Consider the following 19,484-nt stretch of genomic DNA (forward strand, 5'->3'; position numbering starts at 1 on the left):
TAAGGTATAATCTGTGGTAATGCAGGAAAATAATTTAGAATTACTTTATTCAAAATTAATTTATGTATTACTATCCTCATCTCCACAGTAAATTTTGGAAAACATATCCATAAAATAAGTGCCATTTATTTTTCAAATAGTGCCTACAATTGCTATTATTATTTCTAGCAATTTTCCTGATACAACAGAAAATCCACTGGGATAGTTTATATTTTAATATTCTTTCCAGGTTTAACCCTTGACTCTCCCTCTCTTCATTAATGAGGGTTTAAGCAGGTTGTTGGGTTTTTATCCTCCACACTTTTCCCCTTGTCTCCCAGTCTGTAGGCTCTCTCCGTGCCCTGTGCCCTCTGAGACACCTTCACAGTCTGTTAAATGTTCTCAGAACTATGGGTTTCATTCATATGCAAGAAAGCTTAGCATTGGCATTTAAAAATGTCAATGAGGGGCGCTTCCAGGAGGAGGAGGCCCAGTGGTTAAATTTGCATGCTCTGCTTCCTGGCCCACGGTTTCCCTGGTTCAGATCCTGGGTGAGCATCTAGCACCACTCATCAAGCCATGCTGAGGTGGCGTCCACATAGCAGAGCCAGAAGGACCTACAACTAGAATACACAACTATGTCCTGGGGGCTTCTCAGATCCTTCCTTCCTTCTTATGGGCGAATAGTTCAGAGTTATTAAGCTTTAATAAACAACACATAAGTAAAATCCCTTTAGACCAGGGCTCATTAAAATGTATATCTTCTGTCTCAGACAATATTAAACTAAGAAAAACAAGGTTGCTCTTCCCTGATTTCCAGAAACCTTTTCAAATGTCCTGTGTCCCAGTCATTCACCACAAGAGGGCGTATCTGCACACACGCATCACGACCCTTGGGTGGCATCATTTGATGAGGTTTTCGTGAAGTGTTTGTTTTTCTTTATCTTGCTTTCACGTCTTTTTTTCTTTCTCAGCATGTGCAGTTTTTATAAAGCGATCCTAAGACTACTGCAGTTTCTAGTGTTGAGTGTGGAGAATGAGTCTCACTTTAGAACCAGAAGAGAGATTCTAGGTCAACACTAGAAACTGCAATTCCAGTGGTTTCTTCCTATTTCCTATACGGCATTCTGGAGTTCCAGCATACCTAATCATTTGCAAGGACCCTGAAACCCTGTCAACTTTAGAGACAGGAAACATTCACTGGCATAATTGGAACTATACATAATTGTTTTAAGACTCTGAGATAAAATTCAGCACCTTTGCTATCTGAGGAAAATTGTTTATGTTCTAGCCACAGGTTATAGTTATATCATAGTTTAAAGTATTTTCACAAAATTTTAGAGGTTTTCAGTAAGTGCCCAGAAAGAGGTATACATTTCTACATCAGTCAATATTGGAGAAAAATGATCATCACAGATATTTTAAACAGAAGAAACTGCAAGTAGTGACAAACAAATAGCAACCAATAGGATATATTGGAGTCTATGAGGAAGCCATTTGGTGTAAACCTAATTCAGCCTGACCTTGTTTTTCCAAAAGAGCCTGATGTGACCACTGAGCATGCATTGTCTATCTGCTTTAAGCATTCGCTGTGTCCCAACGGCAAGAACAAATGCCATTAAGACAAAGGTGCAACTTCCCTCACATTAGCATTTCCTTAAGGATAAGCATCTCTCCTTAGGCTAGGAATTGATTGCTGTGCTCACCTGTGACCACACAGCTCACGTGTGGCCATGCATCTCTAGACAACAGACCTCCCACCCTGCTGTGCCTACTGAGACAGCAGACCTACTGTCTGCTGTGTCCATTAATTGCTGTGCGGACAGAACAGTATCATGACTATTGGAAAAGAGACATTTCAATCTTATGTGAAACATGCTCTTTGAGGGTATATAACCACTCTGTACACCCCACTTGTTTGGTGCCTTTCCTTCCTTGGGGAAGGAAGGCCTCCGGCTCAGCTAGTCCTCAGATCTGGCTCAGAATAAAGTCACCCCAATTTTCATTTATAGATTGGTTATGGATTATTTTCATTGACAGTGGCAAAGTGAAGAATACGGAATCCATCAAAACAAGTTAACACCAGAAAAAAAATAACATAGGGACTAACAATTTCATTCTTTACTATTAAGCATGTTTTACCCTGAAAACTACCTTCTATGAGAAGCCAAAAACAAAATACTTGGGCTACATGGAGTACATATTTGAGAACAATGTCAAAGAAGCTATTAATTTTTATTGTTTGGTGTTCTTATTAGAGTAACCACAACTAACTCCCCATCGTCCACGCACTTCCCTCCCGTCGTCTCCCTCCCACTTCCCACTGTACGGACCAATCTGTCACCTGCTTGTGACTTCTGTCTTATTTATGATGTGTGAGGCTGGAAGAGGGCATAGCTGGATGTGTCTAGACTGTATTGGAGCAGTTAATCCAGATGGGCCCTCAGATAACAGACGTTTCACAGTTACTTGCCTGGTTGCTAAAACCCAGATTTGCAGATCAGACCTTGCTCCTCTTCCTCCAGACCTAGTGAGGAAAATTAACCCTCAGGGCTAGAAACTGGGAATCTGCATTTTAAGTAAGTGCCTTAGGATTCTTCTGTGTTCATCTCAAGAGTGGCTATGACCCATGCTGTAGCTTACTGATGATCTTGTTATTTGTCATAACATTTCTGTACAGAGTGGACAGTTTTATTAATTCTATTCAAGATGTGGAAATTGAGGCACAAGGATTTTAAAGATTTCATTTTTTTCCTTTTTCTCCCCAAAGCCCCCCAGTACATAGTTGTATATTCTTCGTTGTGGGTAATTCTATTTGTGGCATGTGGGACGCTGCCTCAGCGTGGCTTGATGAGCAGTGCCATGTCCGCGCCCAGGATTCGAACCAACGAAACCCTGGGCCGCCTGCAGCGGAGCGCGCGAACTTAACCACTCGGCCACGGGGCCAGCCCCGGCACAAGGATTTTAAATTAACGATCCGTGTTTGTCTATTGAATTAGGGCCAAACTGAAAGAGAAATCAGAGCTGCAAGTTTATAACTCACTGTTTTCTCTCTCATTTTATGTCTTGAGTGTTTTCTCCATTATTTAGTGATTCCATACACACGCTGGTCTATGAAATGCCCTGATTATGAAGTTCTACCAAGGGTGGGTGAAGATGAGGGTATGACAGCTTGCTCTTTGCCTTCCTTAGTTATTACTTTATTTAATAGTATGGCTTGGTTCTACTGAATTTATGCTTTTCTTTTAGCAGAAATTACTTTTAAGGGCAAATGTATTTGCGACTTAACTAGGAACAGCCAGAAAACTTTCCCGAAAAAAAAAAGAAATCTGAGCCTTTAGAAAAATATATGCTATAAACACTTAAATTAAAAATGTTGCCTTCCCTTGAAGAGATTTTACTTTTATAGCATATATGAAAAGCAAACTTTTGAGCCACTAAAAAGAACAAGGTAATGATTCAGTTTCTATAAAAAGAAGAGAATTAAGGATCAGAATGTGTTAGGACCTAAATTATGCAATATATACAGGCAGGAGTAATCTAGAAAACATTATCTACATGTATAATTCATTTAGCAGCTGCCTATTTGTGACACATTTTATACACTGATTAAGAGCATGGTTCAACAACTGAATAATGCACGTGCCTCATATAATAACACCCTGTTCTTACTGTGAATGTAAAGAAGTAAACTTGGGACACCGAAACCTTGTGTGTTTACCTTAATTTGAACAGGGCATGATCCGAATATACTGATGGGTCGTGCATGCATTCAGGGCTGTTCCTTGCAGAGAGAGGCCCTAGGGAGAGTTTGGGGAAAAGTCTTTGCTGCCACCTTTTCAGTGGCCCTTTGCTTTCCTGTAACGAACCATGTCCGCTCTATGAAAACCTGGTTGGTAAGTACCTAGCATAAACCAACCAAAGGATAGCCACCTGAAAAAACAGAGTAAATGGGGAAAAAAGTATTTATTTTTTAATAAGGATGCTGATACATTTTTATAATGTTTGAAATTCAGTTTTATGTCTTTCAAAAGCATACTTCAAGATTCTGTAGTGCTGTTTCTAGCTTTCGCTCTCCTAATGATTGCTGATAGGCTTGGAAAAGTTGATGATTGTGGGGCTTAATGGTGGGCCCTGTGGTGACAATGAGGGATATGTATTGAATTTGAAATTGTGTGGAAGAACCTGAGGTTTCTTGGAATATTGCCCAGAATTCCATTAAAAAAAAATCAGTAATGGTAATGTTCATTTCCTAATCTCCTTACCTTTCTTTAAAAATAAATGTTGCCCAGTAAAATGAACTCCAGTCATCTTTTGGATGAAAGTTGCATTAAAACAATCAAACAAACATGCTGTTTAGTCACTGACTAATACTAGGAAGAAGAAATTCTTGATACACTGGTCAGAAAGGCATCTTGGAACTCTGCCAGGAACTATTGCTCTCTCTGTTTTTATAACATATATTGTTTTCTTTCTCTTATCATAAAAAGAAAATATTCCTTGCAGAATAATTTAAAAAGTTCAACAAGCAAAAGACAAAGAAGCCTTTAGAGATTTGTTTGCATTTGTAATATATGCCACCAAAGACTAGGAAACAATTTTCCTTATTTCTCAGCCTTCAAGGCTTTCAACTACTGCTGTCCATGGCCTTCTGCAGGGGCGTCAGAGGTGAGAGATGGAGAGAGCTTGCCATGACGGAAGAGAATTTGCAGTGGGAAGTATTGAAAGAGGAGAGAAGGGACAGACACCTTCCCTTAACACTGTCATTGTTGCAACGGTTAATTGACATATTTCCAATGTAACAGCCATGTGACTTATGCATGTCGCTTTATTTCTTTGGGCATCAATTTCCTTATCTGTTAAAAAAAATACACACACACACATCTAGGTGGAGCTATTGACACAAAATATCCCGTCTCTCCTCCACTCTTCATTTTTTCTATTACCAGTTGACACCACCTTACCATCATTTCTGTCTAGGCTGGTGCAATGAATCTTTTTGCTATCTCTCTCTTTGACCCTCTACAATTCATTCTCAACATATCAGCCAGAGTGAGCTCTTAAAAACACAAATTGTGTTACATCATCATCTGCTTAAATCTTCCAAAGTTTCCCTTTGTAGTTAGATGAAATGTTTACTCCTTCCCATGACCTAGAGATTCGGCCCTTCTGTCCTCATTTCCCACACTCTCCTCTACCCCTCAATGTGCCACCTCCTTAAAGGAGTATTTCCTGGCCATGGCTTCCAAGGTAGCTACTTACTTTCATTTTTTTTTATTATATCCACTATTTGTTACTATCTGAGATTGAGATTCTTTTATTTTTTTTAACTTTTTCTGTTATCTTGATTCCCACCATACTCAAGACTGTAAGCCCATGACAAAGTTTGTTTACTGGAGCGTCACCAATGCCCAGAACAGTGTCTGGCACACAGTAGGCACTCAATACATGTGCTGTATACAATCTCAGACTGTAACTAAGCATTTAAAGGCATGATCATTTAATGTTTGTCTTTTCCCCAGATTCTAAGCACTTTTATCTCCATTGTCCAACTTGTTGCCTAATAATAGTAAGAAATACATATTAAATGAATAATTTATGATTATTGGATCTTCAAATTAACTGTATACTTATAGTCTGCTTAGATAACCTAGTCAGTTTGTATGACTGAGGTGATGTTTTACTTAAACTCTTCATTTTGTCATTTTTCTGCTCACATTATCTATTAATATGGAGGTTTTCTATGTGTTGATCTGTATCAGAATGTCTTCAGATGGAAGCCCGTAGGTCATGGAATGCCCAATTCTTAGGAGCTCAAGCAAATAAGACATTTAACTAAATTATAAACAAATAACTGGAGTAAGTGGTTTCTGGACTGGCGCAGGAGCTCAACAGTTTGACCAGAGAAGCAGCCTCTTTGATCTTCCTACTTGGCCATCCTCAGCAGAGGGTTTGTCACCTTAGGCCTGTTGCCTCATGACTGAAAGATGGCTGTCCCACTCCAAGCGTTATGTCTTTCCAAAAACTATACTCAAGCCACAAAAAATAGAAAAGGCCAGGACTAGACAGCTCTCCTTCAAGCCTATTTCTGTTAGACTTCAACCAGAAATCTTTCTGGAAGCCACCCGTCTCACTTCCTTTTACATTTAAGTGACCAAATTGTAAAATTTAAGTGTCAAAGGAGAATGGTATAAATATAACTGGCTTATATAAATCATAATATATTTCCTGGGCCTGAGCTCATTACCAACATCCAAGTTTAAAGACTTTATTAGTAAGGAAGAGATGATAAGAGGGGTTGGGTAAGCAGCTAATAGGGTCTGCCACAAACAGCAGAAATAACTGATAATCTTTTCCCATTTGTTTGCCATTGATGTAAAACTCTTTCCACTGGGAATAAGTAAGCTTTTCCATAGAGCTTTCATGTGATTTATTCTGCATTTATGTTTTTCTTTCTAGTATTTTTATTGTCAATGGAATAAAGCATTCTTTCAACATCAGAGATAAAACTCACAATTAAGTATTATTAACGACTTTATTTCTTCAGGTGGTATCTTTGAAACTCTAGGTCTAAAGTTAGCAGCTTGGTGTTCACTGTCGTACTTTGTCTTTTTTCTACACAAGCACGATGGGCCAATGAGCATTGTACTTTCTGCTTGCTGAACATCTGCTGATTGATCTTTCCCAGTAAATCAGTTTAGCCTGGGTTTGTGCTAAAATCACCGGGAGCAGGGAGAGGAACTCTGAGTTAGACAGTGTTGGCTGTTGCTAACACAAAACCCCAGCACTTGGTATTTCCGGCAGGTCCTGGGTAATCGTCAAGGTGTATGCCGAGTATCTTGACAACTGTGACTGGCATTTGATTATTGCCCACTGATTAGCATTTAGGTTAGAAGGACTGGATGCATTTCAGATGTTTGCGGGTGTTCAAATATTATATATTATGTAATTTTATGATCCATTTGTCTTGGATCTCATCCATGTTGTAGGCATCCTTTTGTGCTCAAAGCACTTGCTGGAATGTTTTCAGAGACTTTAAAGCAGAATTTTCCCCTCTGTGAACATCCTGACCCGTTGTTATAAGTGCTTCAATGTTTGTTACATTTGCTGCTTCTGATTGTAAATTTTTCATCTCTTACAATGCATTAAGAATTGTTTTAGGCTTACTCATTTGGTGGGTTATGATTAAATGATGATATCAGAGAAGAAATAAATGTAATTCTACTGAAAACAATGTCTTATAGTCTCAATCACTTTCTTTCTACCTTTTTCCTATTGTTTAATTATCAACAATTAGTTAAGTAGTCATTAAGTAGTTTATTATTCTAGGTGCTGGAAAACTTTCAAAAATGTAAAAGATAAGTCTCATGCTCTCCAGGGTTTTATACAAAACTAAAGGGATTCATTACTTTAGAGAAAAAAAAAGGCTTGTAAGTTACACACTAAACCCTGAGTGCTGAACAGAGAGCTTCTTAGTGGTTGCTCCTCGGTAATGCCTTCCCAGGTCCAAGGCCTTAGGGTCCTTTCTTTAAAGTGCATACTGGAAAGACACAGGGCTTACACCCACAAAGGGCTTGTTCTTGTACATGTTTTGCACAAATGACAAACAGAGGTGTTCCCGGAGCACAGATTCTCGCTAGAATGTATGACTGAGCTGCTTGGTCCTCTCTATCTTCAAGGTTTCCCATAAAGCCATCCACATATTCAGTCCTTTTCTTCTCTATGTATGATAATCTTCAAATCTTTTTCATTTGTTTTATTACAAAGAGCTCTGTAATGATCACAAAACATTGCTTCCTAAGCTTCAGAGATGATCTTTTCAGGAAATGATTCTTTAGATATTAATTTCCTTTGGTATTGTTGATTCCCATTTCCATCTTACACTCAAGATCTGCCATTGTAATTCTCCCAAGTAGTACATTTCAAGGAAGTTTTGTGCCTTCTGGTACCACCATCAGGCAACTACTATCAAGATTTGGGGTCTCTCAGCCTGTGATCCAAGCTGGTGTACCTGGCATTCACCTCTTGAACGGTCATTGAAAAAACTCTTGCTTTGCATTCAACACACTTCCTCTCTGCCTTTGTATAAAGCCGTGTTGCCCTTTCATCTCCATTGTTGTGGATTTGCTTGCTGGCATTTGGGTTCAAAGTGTGGAGACACTAACTTCTGAGAATATAGCTTTTATACATTAGATCATTATAATTTCCTTTACAAAAAGTTTATATTGACAAAGGTAAATAAAAACTGTCAGATTTTCTTCTCATGAATTAGCCCCTTAAACATTTGCTGGTTCAAGGGCACATTTTCCTTTGAAATTAAGAAACGTAATATTGGCACACTGACTCCTTCCTCTTGAGCTAATTATAACGGTCTATAGATTGGACTGATCTTGACTGACTGCTATCATCGTATCTGTCAACTGAGAACTGTTTTTTTTGTGAAGAATCATTTTGTTGTTTTCCCCAAATGGTATAGCTCCTTTCTTAGTGATAAATTGTTCATCCAGCTAGGATTTTATTGTTTTTCATTCTCCCAAGGTTTATTTCTTTGCCATCTTTTTATTGAAAAAGAAGTTATTTAAATCTTCACATTACAGCATTCTGATAACATTGCTATTTTCTCACCTTTTTTCTTTAGACTCCGGTGCTGAATTTACATTTGCCTGGAAGAAACTGTCATTTCCTTTACTGGAATTTTTCAGTGAATTCTGTGCAGGAGCCTGTCCTTAGACTTTATTGATGCTGCGACATGTAGCTTTTGGGGAGCTAGCAGGTTTCATGGTCCTCTTCCTGAGGGTCTGCCTTTGTGCCCCAAACTGTCGCATGCCTTCCATATATAGCTTGGCTAAACCTTGAGGAACAATCGAAGTAAAAGTCGTTCTACGGTTTGGCCCTGGTTCACCCAGGGTAGACTTAGTGTAAGATGCATTTTACCAAATATTGTATCTTAGCACAGTGTCACCTCCACCATCAATGACTTAATGGACAGAGAATCCTGTGGTAGGATTTCAAAGGATACAGTTTTATTTTTCAAAATCCAAGAAATTGGAGACATTTCTCAGTACAAGCCCTTTTATTCAGTGCAGTGGATATTATATGATTTTAAGCAAAAGCATTTTTTAAAAAAATTCTAACTGCATAACTTTTTATAGTAAGTCTTTTATTTAAAAGAGACACAAATGAGTGAAAATTCTGAGTATGTTTTAGTAGCAGGTTAAGCTTGGTTTCCAGGCAAATCTCAATTACGCATGTTAAATGAAAGTACTTAAAGGCAGAGAATAGTGAATGATCTAAAATAATTTTATCTCACTTTTATTAAAAATATTTACTCTTGGGCTGGCCCAGTGGTATAGTGGTTAAGTGCGCACGTTCCACTTTGGCGGCCCGGGGTTTGCCAGTTCAGATCCCGAGTACCGACATGGCACCTCTTGGCAAGCCATGCTGTTGTAGGCATCCCACATATAAAAAGTAGAGGAAGATGGGCACGGATGTTAGCTCAGGGCTAATCTTCCTCAAAGAAAAAAAATTTACTCAAAGTAGGGCATGTGTCAAGATTTAAAAATTCACATAAAAAGTCACGCCAATTTATGAACATTTGAATTAGGTAAAGGAAGAAGGCTGCTCAGATCTCCTCCAACTTCAGAATACACATGTGAATATATCCCTTCCTGCTGCTCCATAATTTGCCATAATTATCTCCTTGTTGGGTATGGACAATGCCTTCTTAGACTGATAGGAGATTTGATTTCTCTCCTATCTTATGTAAAATAGGGGACGTTAAGAGTTGGAGCTTGGAAAAGGTCTTACGAATGCAAAGTAAATAGAATTAAGATGTTAACAGAACTGTGATTATGCAGATCATGTATGTGTTGTCAATAATGAGGCTCTGTATTCAACGGAAAGAAACCACTTATATGCAATTGCTGCTAACTGTCAAAGAAAAAAGCAAAATTTGCCTTGGATAACATGGTTATCCATGGTTGAAAGTTAGAATCAAGGAACCTTAGAATTTTTAGCAGATGCTGTGATAAAATGATTCTCCCATTTTGTTTTGATCCTTAAAATATAAGAAAAGGAGTTACTCATAATTTTAAAAAATCTGAACAGTAACTGCCGTTATATTTTAAATAAAACTTATCTCTCAAAACAGATAAGTGTTAGCCATAATATATCTTTTAATGCTCTTTTTTAGGTAAAAGGACCTCATTTCCATAACTGAGAGCAAAGAGGCTTAACATTTTCAGTTTAAGCCTGGTTGCTTAGCAATATTCAAATGCGAGAGAGTCCCTCCTGTGGAACTGGATCTGCAACTGTCGTCCATGTGAAAGTGTGTCGGAAAAGGAAGAGATTTCTTAGCGCCAAAATTATAACCAGAGAGGGGACCATGTAACCAAATGAGAACAATCCAAGCTCAGTAAACTTCATGCAGATCGAGTCCACCACATGCCACTAATTGCACATGTGTCCTTCCATGTGGTTCATGAGCATTCACCCATCTCCCGCACGAAGCGCTGGGTAAGCTCTTCATCGAACTGCACCTACAGGCAGGGCCTCAGTCCTCGTCTAGGGCCTGTTTTGGTGCATTTTTCTCCTTCTATCTTTAGCTTACAAGGCACATTTCTTGGTTTTCATGCCATTAGCAGTTCTTAGGTTCCTTTGCAAAGGCTTGATGTATTTCAGGACAGGGCTTTCCAGGAAAACCTGCTACCATTGTTGCTGCCTCTCGCGCTGCACGGCCCACTCTTGGCGTCTGCACTTCTATTGCTTTTAGTATGTTTTACTGTGTTTGGGTACTCTTGGTCCTCCCTGTGTAGTCATTTACCTGTTCTCAAGAATCCTTTGATTTTGGTTATTGGCCCTCCAGGGAATAGGGCCTTAAACATGGTAGCTCCACAATAAAACTGTGTTGAGTACATGTTCAATGACTGGGCCTGGACCTGAACAGGGCGTGCAAGCTTTCTGAATTTGCAGGAAGAAATACTGAATTTCCACTGTTTAGGTATAAATCTCACCCTTTTATTTGCTTTAGTGTATTTTATAATGTAGATAATACATTCTTATATATTACACACATATGTCTTCTAAATAGGGTGCTAAAGGACTCACTAACTGTTGGCAGCATAATCTCTCTTGTCACATCTCTTTCTGGTCTGGCCACTCTGGCTCCGGTGGCTGTCCTGCTGGTCTGCCACACGCTGACCAGTCCAGTACCACAGCCAGTGCTGGAGTCAGACTGTTGCTCTATCTTTCCAGCCTGTCTTTTTACCAGTTCTTACTGCTCTTTGCTGTGATCTGTGGCTCTCTAAAGTGGCAAAGTCATTTTAATGGAAAATGCCTATTTAATCTGCCCCTATTTTGATTAGGAAGGGATAGTTTCCATGTACCATACTGTTCTAAGGATTATTTTCTTGAAGATTACAAAAAAAAGATCTTTATCCATGATGTCTTCCTGTTTTTAAAACTTTCCCCATCTTCTCTTTCCTCCAAACTCTTCCTGATGCAGATTATAAAAACATTTACAAGTAATGAGGAAATAGCAATTATACTTACACAAAAGGAAAAAAATCAAAATCATTTAAGGTAAAAGATATGTTCCAAGAAAGTTATATACAGATAAAACTTTAAAAAATCAAATCATACTTTTAAAAAACATATCAAGGGAGTTTGCTCTTTAAAGTTATTTTCATAAAACAGAGAATCCTTTCACATAAATGACAATTTGTCTTCTGCACTTTATTCTAAGGCTTTGCTCGAGTTGAGGTACGTCTTCATTAGGCAGTGAAGTTTTCTAACCATCTCGTCCCTTTTAACAGGAAATACAAAAAGTATTTGTGGTCTAAGTACATTTACGTAAAGTCCTAAAAATTTTACACAAAATTTGTGTAACAAATTGGCATAAAAAACAATGCCAAAGAATGTGGTATAGTCTTGATGATTTGGGACAGAGTCCCTGTGACCTTTTCTTAAAACTTTGCTTTGCAATCACTGCCCTCAGCCAGGCCATCTCTAACAGGGCTTCTCTGTCGAGATTAACAGCATCTCCATTCAACTAGTTGTTCGATCTAGAAATATTGGTGTCATCTTTGAGTTTTTCTTCTTCCTTATAATTCATACCTAATTAGTTACTGAGTCTTGCAAATTGTACAGTCATAATAATTTTCTTTTCTTTTTTTTTAAAGATTGGCACCTGAGCTAACATCTGTTGCCAATCTTTTTTTGTCTTCTTCTTCTCCTCAAAGCCCCCCTAGTACATAGTTGTATATTCTAATTGTAGGTCCTTCTGGTTGTGCTGTGTGGGACACCGCCTCAGCATGGCCTGATAAGCGCCATGTCCGCGCCAAGGATCCGAACCAGCGAAACCGTGGGCCCTGGAAGCGGAGCGCAAGAACTTAACCGCTCAGCCACAGGGCCGGCCCCTCATAATAATTTTCAATTCTCTCCCCTCTTATTCCAGCCACCACTGCCCTAATTAAAGTATGGCCTTTCTGGTCTACAGCAATAAAGCCCCACCTAGTCTCCCTGTGGCCAGTCCTCCTATTGTTCAATCCTCCTTCCTTCAGACTGTTGTCAACAACATCTTCTAAGACAGGCATGTATTTTGTTACATGCATGTAGCTGTTATTTAAATCAATCACTGTCTGTTTCTTAATTTCTATAGAAAAACTTTAGAATTTCTTGAAGTGCCACCTGACTGCCTTCACAATGATTCCCAAGACACCTGCCCCATCCCCTGGCCCTGGCCCCATTCTCAACGCCCACATTTCCATCAACATGCCCATTCACTTCCTCAAACTTCCATCACTTTTCTTCTTTCTGGTTCTTCTATCTGAACCTTTTTCCCAACTGTTTGCCTAATGAGATCTTTTACTATTTGGTTCAAATTTTACCTTTCTGTGAAGTCTTCTCTAGACCTCCTTGTTTTGGGGCTTCCATATTTCTTTTTCAGACCTTTATGACCACACTGAATAGCAAGGAAGGGTGAGTCAGTCTGCTCTGTCGGGGGGTGGGCTCTTCGAAGGCAAGAGCTCTGCTATTTTAAGCACTGAATGTCCTTGCTTATTGTAAGTCAAGCACTCAGCGTGCGATATTTTGTGATCCAGGATTCTCTGAGCAGTTAGGTATTTCTGAGATTTTTGAAAAAATATTTGATTACATTATTTGCCATTTAATTGATACCTCAAATTTAGGGACTTATTTTTAATTTCTTAATTTCTTAATTGAGACATAATCTATAGCTTTTAAGAGGCACACTTTGGAGTGTTAACACCTAATTCGATGTTTAATTCTGTAGTCAGATTTAAGTTTCAAACAGCACTGTTGTTGGCCTCTCCGTCTTTATAATCATGTGAGACAGAAGAACACTCCTGGAATCCTGATGTCAAATCTGACCCAACAAACCTATATTTGCTTCAAAATTTGGGTTACCCTGACAGTTTTACTAGTATCTTAAATTTAGTTGTGAGCTTCCCCTGTAGAAAAGCAGTCCAAACACTATTTATTAAGGGATCTCAAGCGTGTCTCTACAGGCACACAGTCAGACTCTAGTGGTATTTCCTATCTTATTTTATTATTTTAGTAGATTATATTTGCTGCAATTTTTATTATATTTTATAATATTTTTATAATAATTTTAAACACTATTTTCCAAGGTTGGGAATAATATATATAAGAGAATCTTATGCATTGTTTTATAACTTGAAAAGTTGCTTAAAGTTATGCATTTGTAAAAACAGAAGAAAATAAAGGCCTTGAAAAAAATGAAAATAATTATGACATTTTCCAATTAGAAAATGGAGTTGAAAATACTGCTTTTCTTAAAATGGACAATTTATTTTTGGACTTGATAGACTTTTATTTTTATGAAGTTTTTGGTCAAATTAAAAGATCAATAGATACTGCTACCTTATATATCAGGCTTTGAGGGATTATTTTCCTTAGAACTGTACTTCTTTGTTGCAGAAATTAGTGAAAATATCATTGATACATTAATACAGTGCATTTCTACAAAGCAAACATGGTAAGAGCATACCACGTTTCATTCATGATATTAAACTGCACGCATGCTGGAGTAAGTGAACACAGCGAAGTTTCAAAAAAATCTCACAGAAAATGAAATAAAACGGAACTAAATGGCAGATTTGCCTCTTTTAAAATAATGTATAAAGTTAGAAAAAGAGAAGAGAAGAAAAACATCTTGAATAGTTTTACTGACGTTTTTCATTGAAGTTGACTGTCAAATGAGTCAATGGTAAGGGTTTTGTTAAAAAAAATAACAGAATATAGTATAATTTTACAAAACTATAAGATAGCTGAAGAGAGACTTTGAGGCTGAGCTCCTTGAAACAAGAACCAAATAGATCAGTGGACTGAACTGGTTTTGGGGCATTCAGAAACGCTGAAACTATTCATGAGTTAAGTTGAGATCATATAATTTGCACGTGATGGTTTGGTCCTCAAGTCTTAGCCTTTTATTCCTGCTCACATTTTTCCCAAGTATCATTTAGAAAAAGGTTTATAGAGTACTTATATATCTGCAGAGAAACCTATATTGTTCATTTTTAAGTGTGATCAGATCATTCCATAACATTTGCTGTGAGAAAAACAACGTCATTTCATAACCCCTGGCTCTTCACCATCACTGACTCATAAAGTGGCTGCACCATTGGCCTGTACAGAACTCCACTCAAAGGAGATAGTTCCTGAAGCATCAAAAATGCCTCAGGCAGAGGCCGATTCCTGGGGAAGGTAGTCATGACGTGGACTGTGAGCATGATGTGAAGACAGAGCCGCAGTACAGCGGAAGGAAGACAGCAGTCCAGTTTAAGAATGTCTCTTTTTTTTTTTTTCACTAGGCGCTCAAATAAAGCGAATGCTTCTCAATTAAATAATGATGTAAAATTGGGAAAATGAGAATTGACAGCAGAAAATTAGGAAAACAAAAACAGAATTACTCTAATAACATTAAAAACAATAAGTACATAGGAAAGAGTATGCAAACTTACAGTTGTTGTATAAGCGGCTTCTGGATCGTCTTCCAGCACCCGGGAGAGACCAAAATCAGAGACTTTGCATACTAAGTTGCTGTTGACCAATATATTCCTAGCTGCCAGGTCGCGATGAACGTAACCCATATCAGAAAGGTACTTCATTCCTGACGCGATGCCTCGGAGCATACCGACCAACTGGATGACTGTGAAGTGGCCATCGTGTTTCTGAAAGAGAATCACAGTTGCTTACATTGATTTTCTTTAATGCACCGTGCATGTGTGCGTGTGTGCATGTGTGCGCGTGCATGTGTGCATGTGTGCGCGCGCATGCACACAGGTATAGTATTAAACAAAACTCTTGAATTTATTTTGTGGGGTCCAATGAATGTAAGTGTCAAGTTTGCTGGCCATTGACTATGTTCATAATGGAACGCAAGAATTTGTTTGACATTTAAAGAAAAGGGAAATATGGCTGGAAGTCATGAAGGAGAACAAACAAAGGATAGAAGGGAACCAACCAAATCAACTTCTAGAAAAAACGACTTCAAAACTTTAAGAAAGGGGGAACTTAAGTCAAATAAGGTAATAGCAATGACGACCAAGAAAACAGAATTCCCTTTCCAAAGCTGTGAGCCCTGGACCCGCCGTGCAGGTGGGCAGAAGGGCAGGGAACCCAGGACCTGAGGAAAGGTGTGGTCACTGGAGATGCGGCGGAAATGATGGCTCAGGAGAAAGGAAAACTTATTGCATAAAAGAGAAGCAAGTTTAGGAAAGCTACAGGGGAAAGAAAACTCACATGAAACAGAAAGTAACTAGATTTTCCCATTCCTTCATTGTACAGAGCAAACAGAAAGGCAGTTGTTGGAAATGACTGGAAACAGGACTATTTTAGCTCCCGGCTGGGAAGATTAAGTGAAGCTATGGGAATAAGAAGCCAGGCAGAGCACTGGTATGTAGTCATCAGCCCCTGGACTACTTAGTCCTCTCACCTGGATTGAAAAGTGTTTTTTTTTTTTAAGGTATCCTTTTTTTTTGGTGAAGAAGATTGGCCCTGAGCTAACATCTGTTGCCAATCTTCCTCTTTTTTTTACTCCCCAAAGCCCTAGTACATAGCTGTGTATCCTAGCTGCAGTACAAGTTCTTCTATTCTTCTACGTGGGATGCCACCACAGCATGGCTTGATGAGTGGTGTGTAGGTCCATGCCCGGGATCCAAACAAGCGAATCCTGGGCCACTGAAGTGGAGTGTGTGAACTTAACCACTACACAACCAGGCCGGCCCCTGTTTTTTTTTTAAAAAGGAAAAAAAATCCAATTGTCCTCCAGGCAAGATATGTGCACCAATAAGACTGGATAAAAATAGTACCCCAGAAATTAGAGAAAATGAAAATAAAAATATTTTCAGTTTGGAAAATAACAATATCGTTGTATTTAGTTATTTGGAAATTGCTGTCTTTAAAGGAGTTACAGAGAAAAGGGGAAGGTTCTCAAGTTGGTTGTACACATCAAGTAACATTTATTTACGATTGACATTAAAAATGAATATCTAGGACGAGACTACAGGCTGTATTATCTTATACAGTGTGGCAGAGGCATAAATAAGAGCATCTTAAAAATTTGCCAAGTTAAAGCAGTTTTCAGGGATATCTGATTTAGAACTAGAGAGTAGTTTAACACAGGGATGACCTGCCCATATCACGGTGACACAGTCTCCCATTTGATGATGATCCATTGGTCAGTTAAATGAAAAAGCTTATGCTACAAATGGAATAAACTTTGTCTTAGTCTATCAGCTTATCTCCATGATTGCTCTCTGATAATATCTCTCAACTCAGGTGCAGAGTAAGGAAAAGAATGCGCTCTTAAAATGAAACATCCCACAGCAGGAGCGTCCATTTAGGCAGGTTCTTCTGTATAATTAATGTATAAAAGCTAACCCAGCAAAGAAAATCTTTGGTGTTATTAGCTCTGTATGTTTCCAATCCATCTTCTTAGACAGTGCACTATTACGTGAAAGGTGGCTCTTCCATCATGTACGCTGCCAACCTCTCCTCTATCGGGAACCTGGAAACCTTTGAGTAGAACGGAAAGCACAGACTCTTTTGTCCTAGAAAACATTACACTAAATTTAAAGAGGTAGTTCTTTTACCCATTAGAAAATGAAGTTGCCTCGCGTCACAGTTCTTGTCAATGCAGAATTTCTGAATAGTAGGAAATGTTAATGGACCATCTGGAAACTAAGGAGTGCCTCAGTTTCCTTATCTGTACAATGAGGATAGAAAAATCTGACTCAGAGTTGTAGTGGGAGTCACACACCAAACAAACAGCACAGTTCCTGACTTATTATAATAATTCAGTTAAGAGACGCTTAGTGACGGGACATGTTCTGAGAAACGGGTTGTTAGGTGATTTTGTTGTCATGTAAACATCATAGAATGTACCCACACAAACCTAGATGGCATAGCCTTCTGTACACTGAGGCTACGTGGTACCAAATCTAATGAGACCACCGTCATACACATGGTCCATCGTTGACCGAAATGTTGTTATGTGGTACATGACTATAGTTATTATTTAATAAAACCTTGTTATTATAATTATATACAGTTTTTATAATTTTATCATGAATCAGAAAATTCTCTCACTTTCCTGAAAAATCAATTGGTAACATAAACTCCTACATCATAAAGAGAAACAGTTGCTTAACACCAAGTTGAAATTTAATTTCCTATCTATTCTGAGGGTGGCACGAAGCACCAAGTTATTTCTTTTTTAAAAAGAGAACTTTTTCTTCTTTAGAGTAGTTTTAGGTTCACAGCAAAATTAAGAGGAAGGTACAGGGATTTCCCATATAGCCTCTGCGCCTACCATGCATGGCCTCTCCCCTACTGTCAACAGCCCCCCAGAGTAGTACATTTGTTACCATCAATGAACCTACATGGACACATCATAATCACCCAAAGTCCACAGTTTACAGTAGGTTCACTGTTGGTGTTGTACATGCTGTGGGTTTAGACAAATGTATAAGGACACGTACCCACCATTATAGTGTCATACAGAGGATTTTCACTGCCCGAAAAATTCTCTGTGTTCCACCTATTCATCCCCCTCCCCAACCACTGATCTTTTTCCTGTCTCCATAGTTTTGTCTTTTGTAGAATGTCGTATAGTTGGAATCATACAGTATGTAGCCTTCAGATTGGCTTCTTTAACTTAATAATATGCATTTAAGCTTCTTCCATGATTTTTCGTGGCTTTATAGCTCATTTCTTTCTAGTGCTGAATCATATTCCATTGTCTGGCTGTACCACAGTTTATTTATCTATTCACCTAAAGGACATCTTGGTTGCGTCCATGTCTTGCAATTATAAATAAAGTTGCTATAAACATCTGTGCTTATAGCGTGTTTATAGGAGTTTACAGCTGTCGGCTTTTATGTGGACCTAAGTTTTCACCTCCTTTGGGTAAATAGCAAGGAAGGTGACAGCTGAATTTTATGGTAAAATTATCTTAAGCTTTGTGAGAAACTGCCAAACTATCTTTCAAAGTTGCTGTACCATTCTGCATTCTCACCAGCAATGAATGAGAGTTCCTGTTGCTCCACATCCTCGTCAGCGTTTGGTGTTGTCAATGTTACTACTTTCAGCCATTTTAATAGGTGCACAATGGTATCTCATTGTCTTAATTTATATTTCCCTGATGACATATGATGTGGAGCATCTTTTCATGTGCTTATTTTCCATCTTCTTTTGTGAAGTGTCTGTTAAGGTCTTTTTTTCTTTAGGAAGATTATCCCTGAGCTAACATCCACTGCCAATCCTCCTCTTTTTTTGCTGAGGAAGACTGGTCCTGAGCTAACATTTGTGCCCATCTTCCTCTACTTTATATGTAGGACGCCTGCCACAGCATGGCTTGATAAGCAGTGCATAGGTCTGCACCCAGGATCTGAATTGGCCAACCCCAGGCTGCCGAAGTGGAATGTGTGAACTCAACCACTGCACCTCAGGGCTGGCCCCTCTTTGGCCCATTTTTTAATTAATTAATTTTATTTTATTTTTTATTTTTTGAGGAAGATCAGCCCTGAGCTAACTACTGCCAATCCTCCTGTTTTTGCTGAGGAAGACTGGCCCTGAGCTAATATCCATGCCCATCTTCCTCTACTTTATACATGGGATGCCTACCACAGCATGGCTTTTTGCCAAGCAGTGCCATGTCCCCACCCGGGATCTGAACCTGTGAACCCTGGGCCGCCAAGAAGCAGAACGTGCAAACTTAACCACTGCACCACCAGGCCGGCCCCATGGCCCATTTTTTAAGTGGGTTGTTTTCTTATTGTTGAATTCTAAGAGTTCTTTGTATATTTTGGATAAGAGTGTTTTACCAGATGTGTCTTTTGCAAATATTTTCTCCTACTCTGTGGTTTGTCTTCTCATTCTCTTGACACTGTCTTTTGTAGAGCAGAAGTTTTTAGTTTTAATAAGTCCAGCTTATCAATTATTTCTCTCATGGATTGTGCCTT

At 38.7% G+C, this 19,484-nt stretch overlaps 1 protein-coding gene across 11 annotated transcripts in view; it reads right to left on the minus strand.

Annotated features, from left to right (window-relative positions):
- The window catches only part of EPHA6 (EPH receptor A6), a 779,380-nt gene that overhangs the window by 83,339 nt on the left and 676,557 nt on the right, over positions 1 to 19,484 (minus strand). For all 11 annotated transcript variants that reach the window (XM_070582909.1, XM_070582911.1, XM_070582908.1 and 8 more), the window contains one exon: positions 14,982 to 15,191. In XM_070582909.1, coding sequence (XP_070439010.1) covers positions 14,982 to 15,191 — 210 coding nt within the window. The remainder of the gene's footprint in view (positions 1 to 14,981; positions 15,192 to 19,484) is intronic.

This window comes from Equus przewalskii, chromosome 18 (genome assembly GCF_037783145.1).
Source record: "Equus przewalskii isolate Varuska chromosome 18, EquPr2, whole genome shotgun sequence".
In the NCBI taxonomy this organism is placed as follows: Eukaryota; Metazoa; Chordata; class Mammalia; order Perissodactyla; family Equidae; genus Equus; species Equus przewalskii.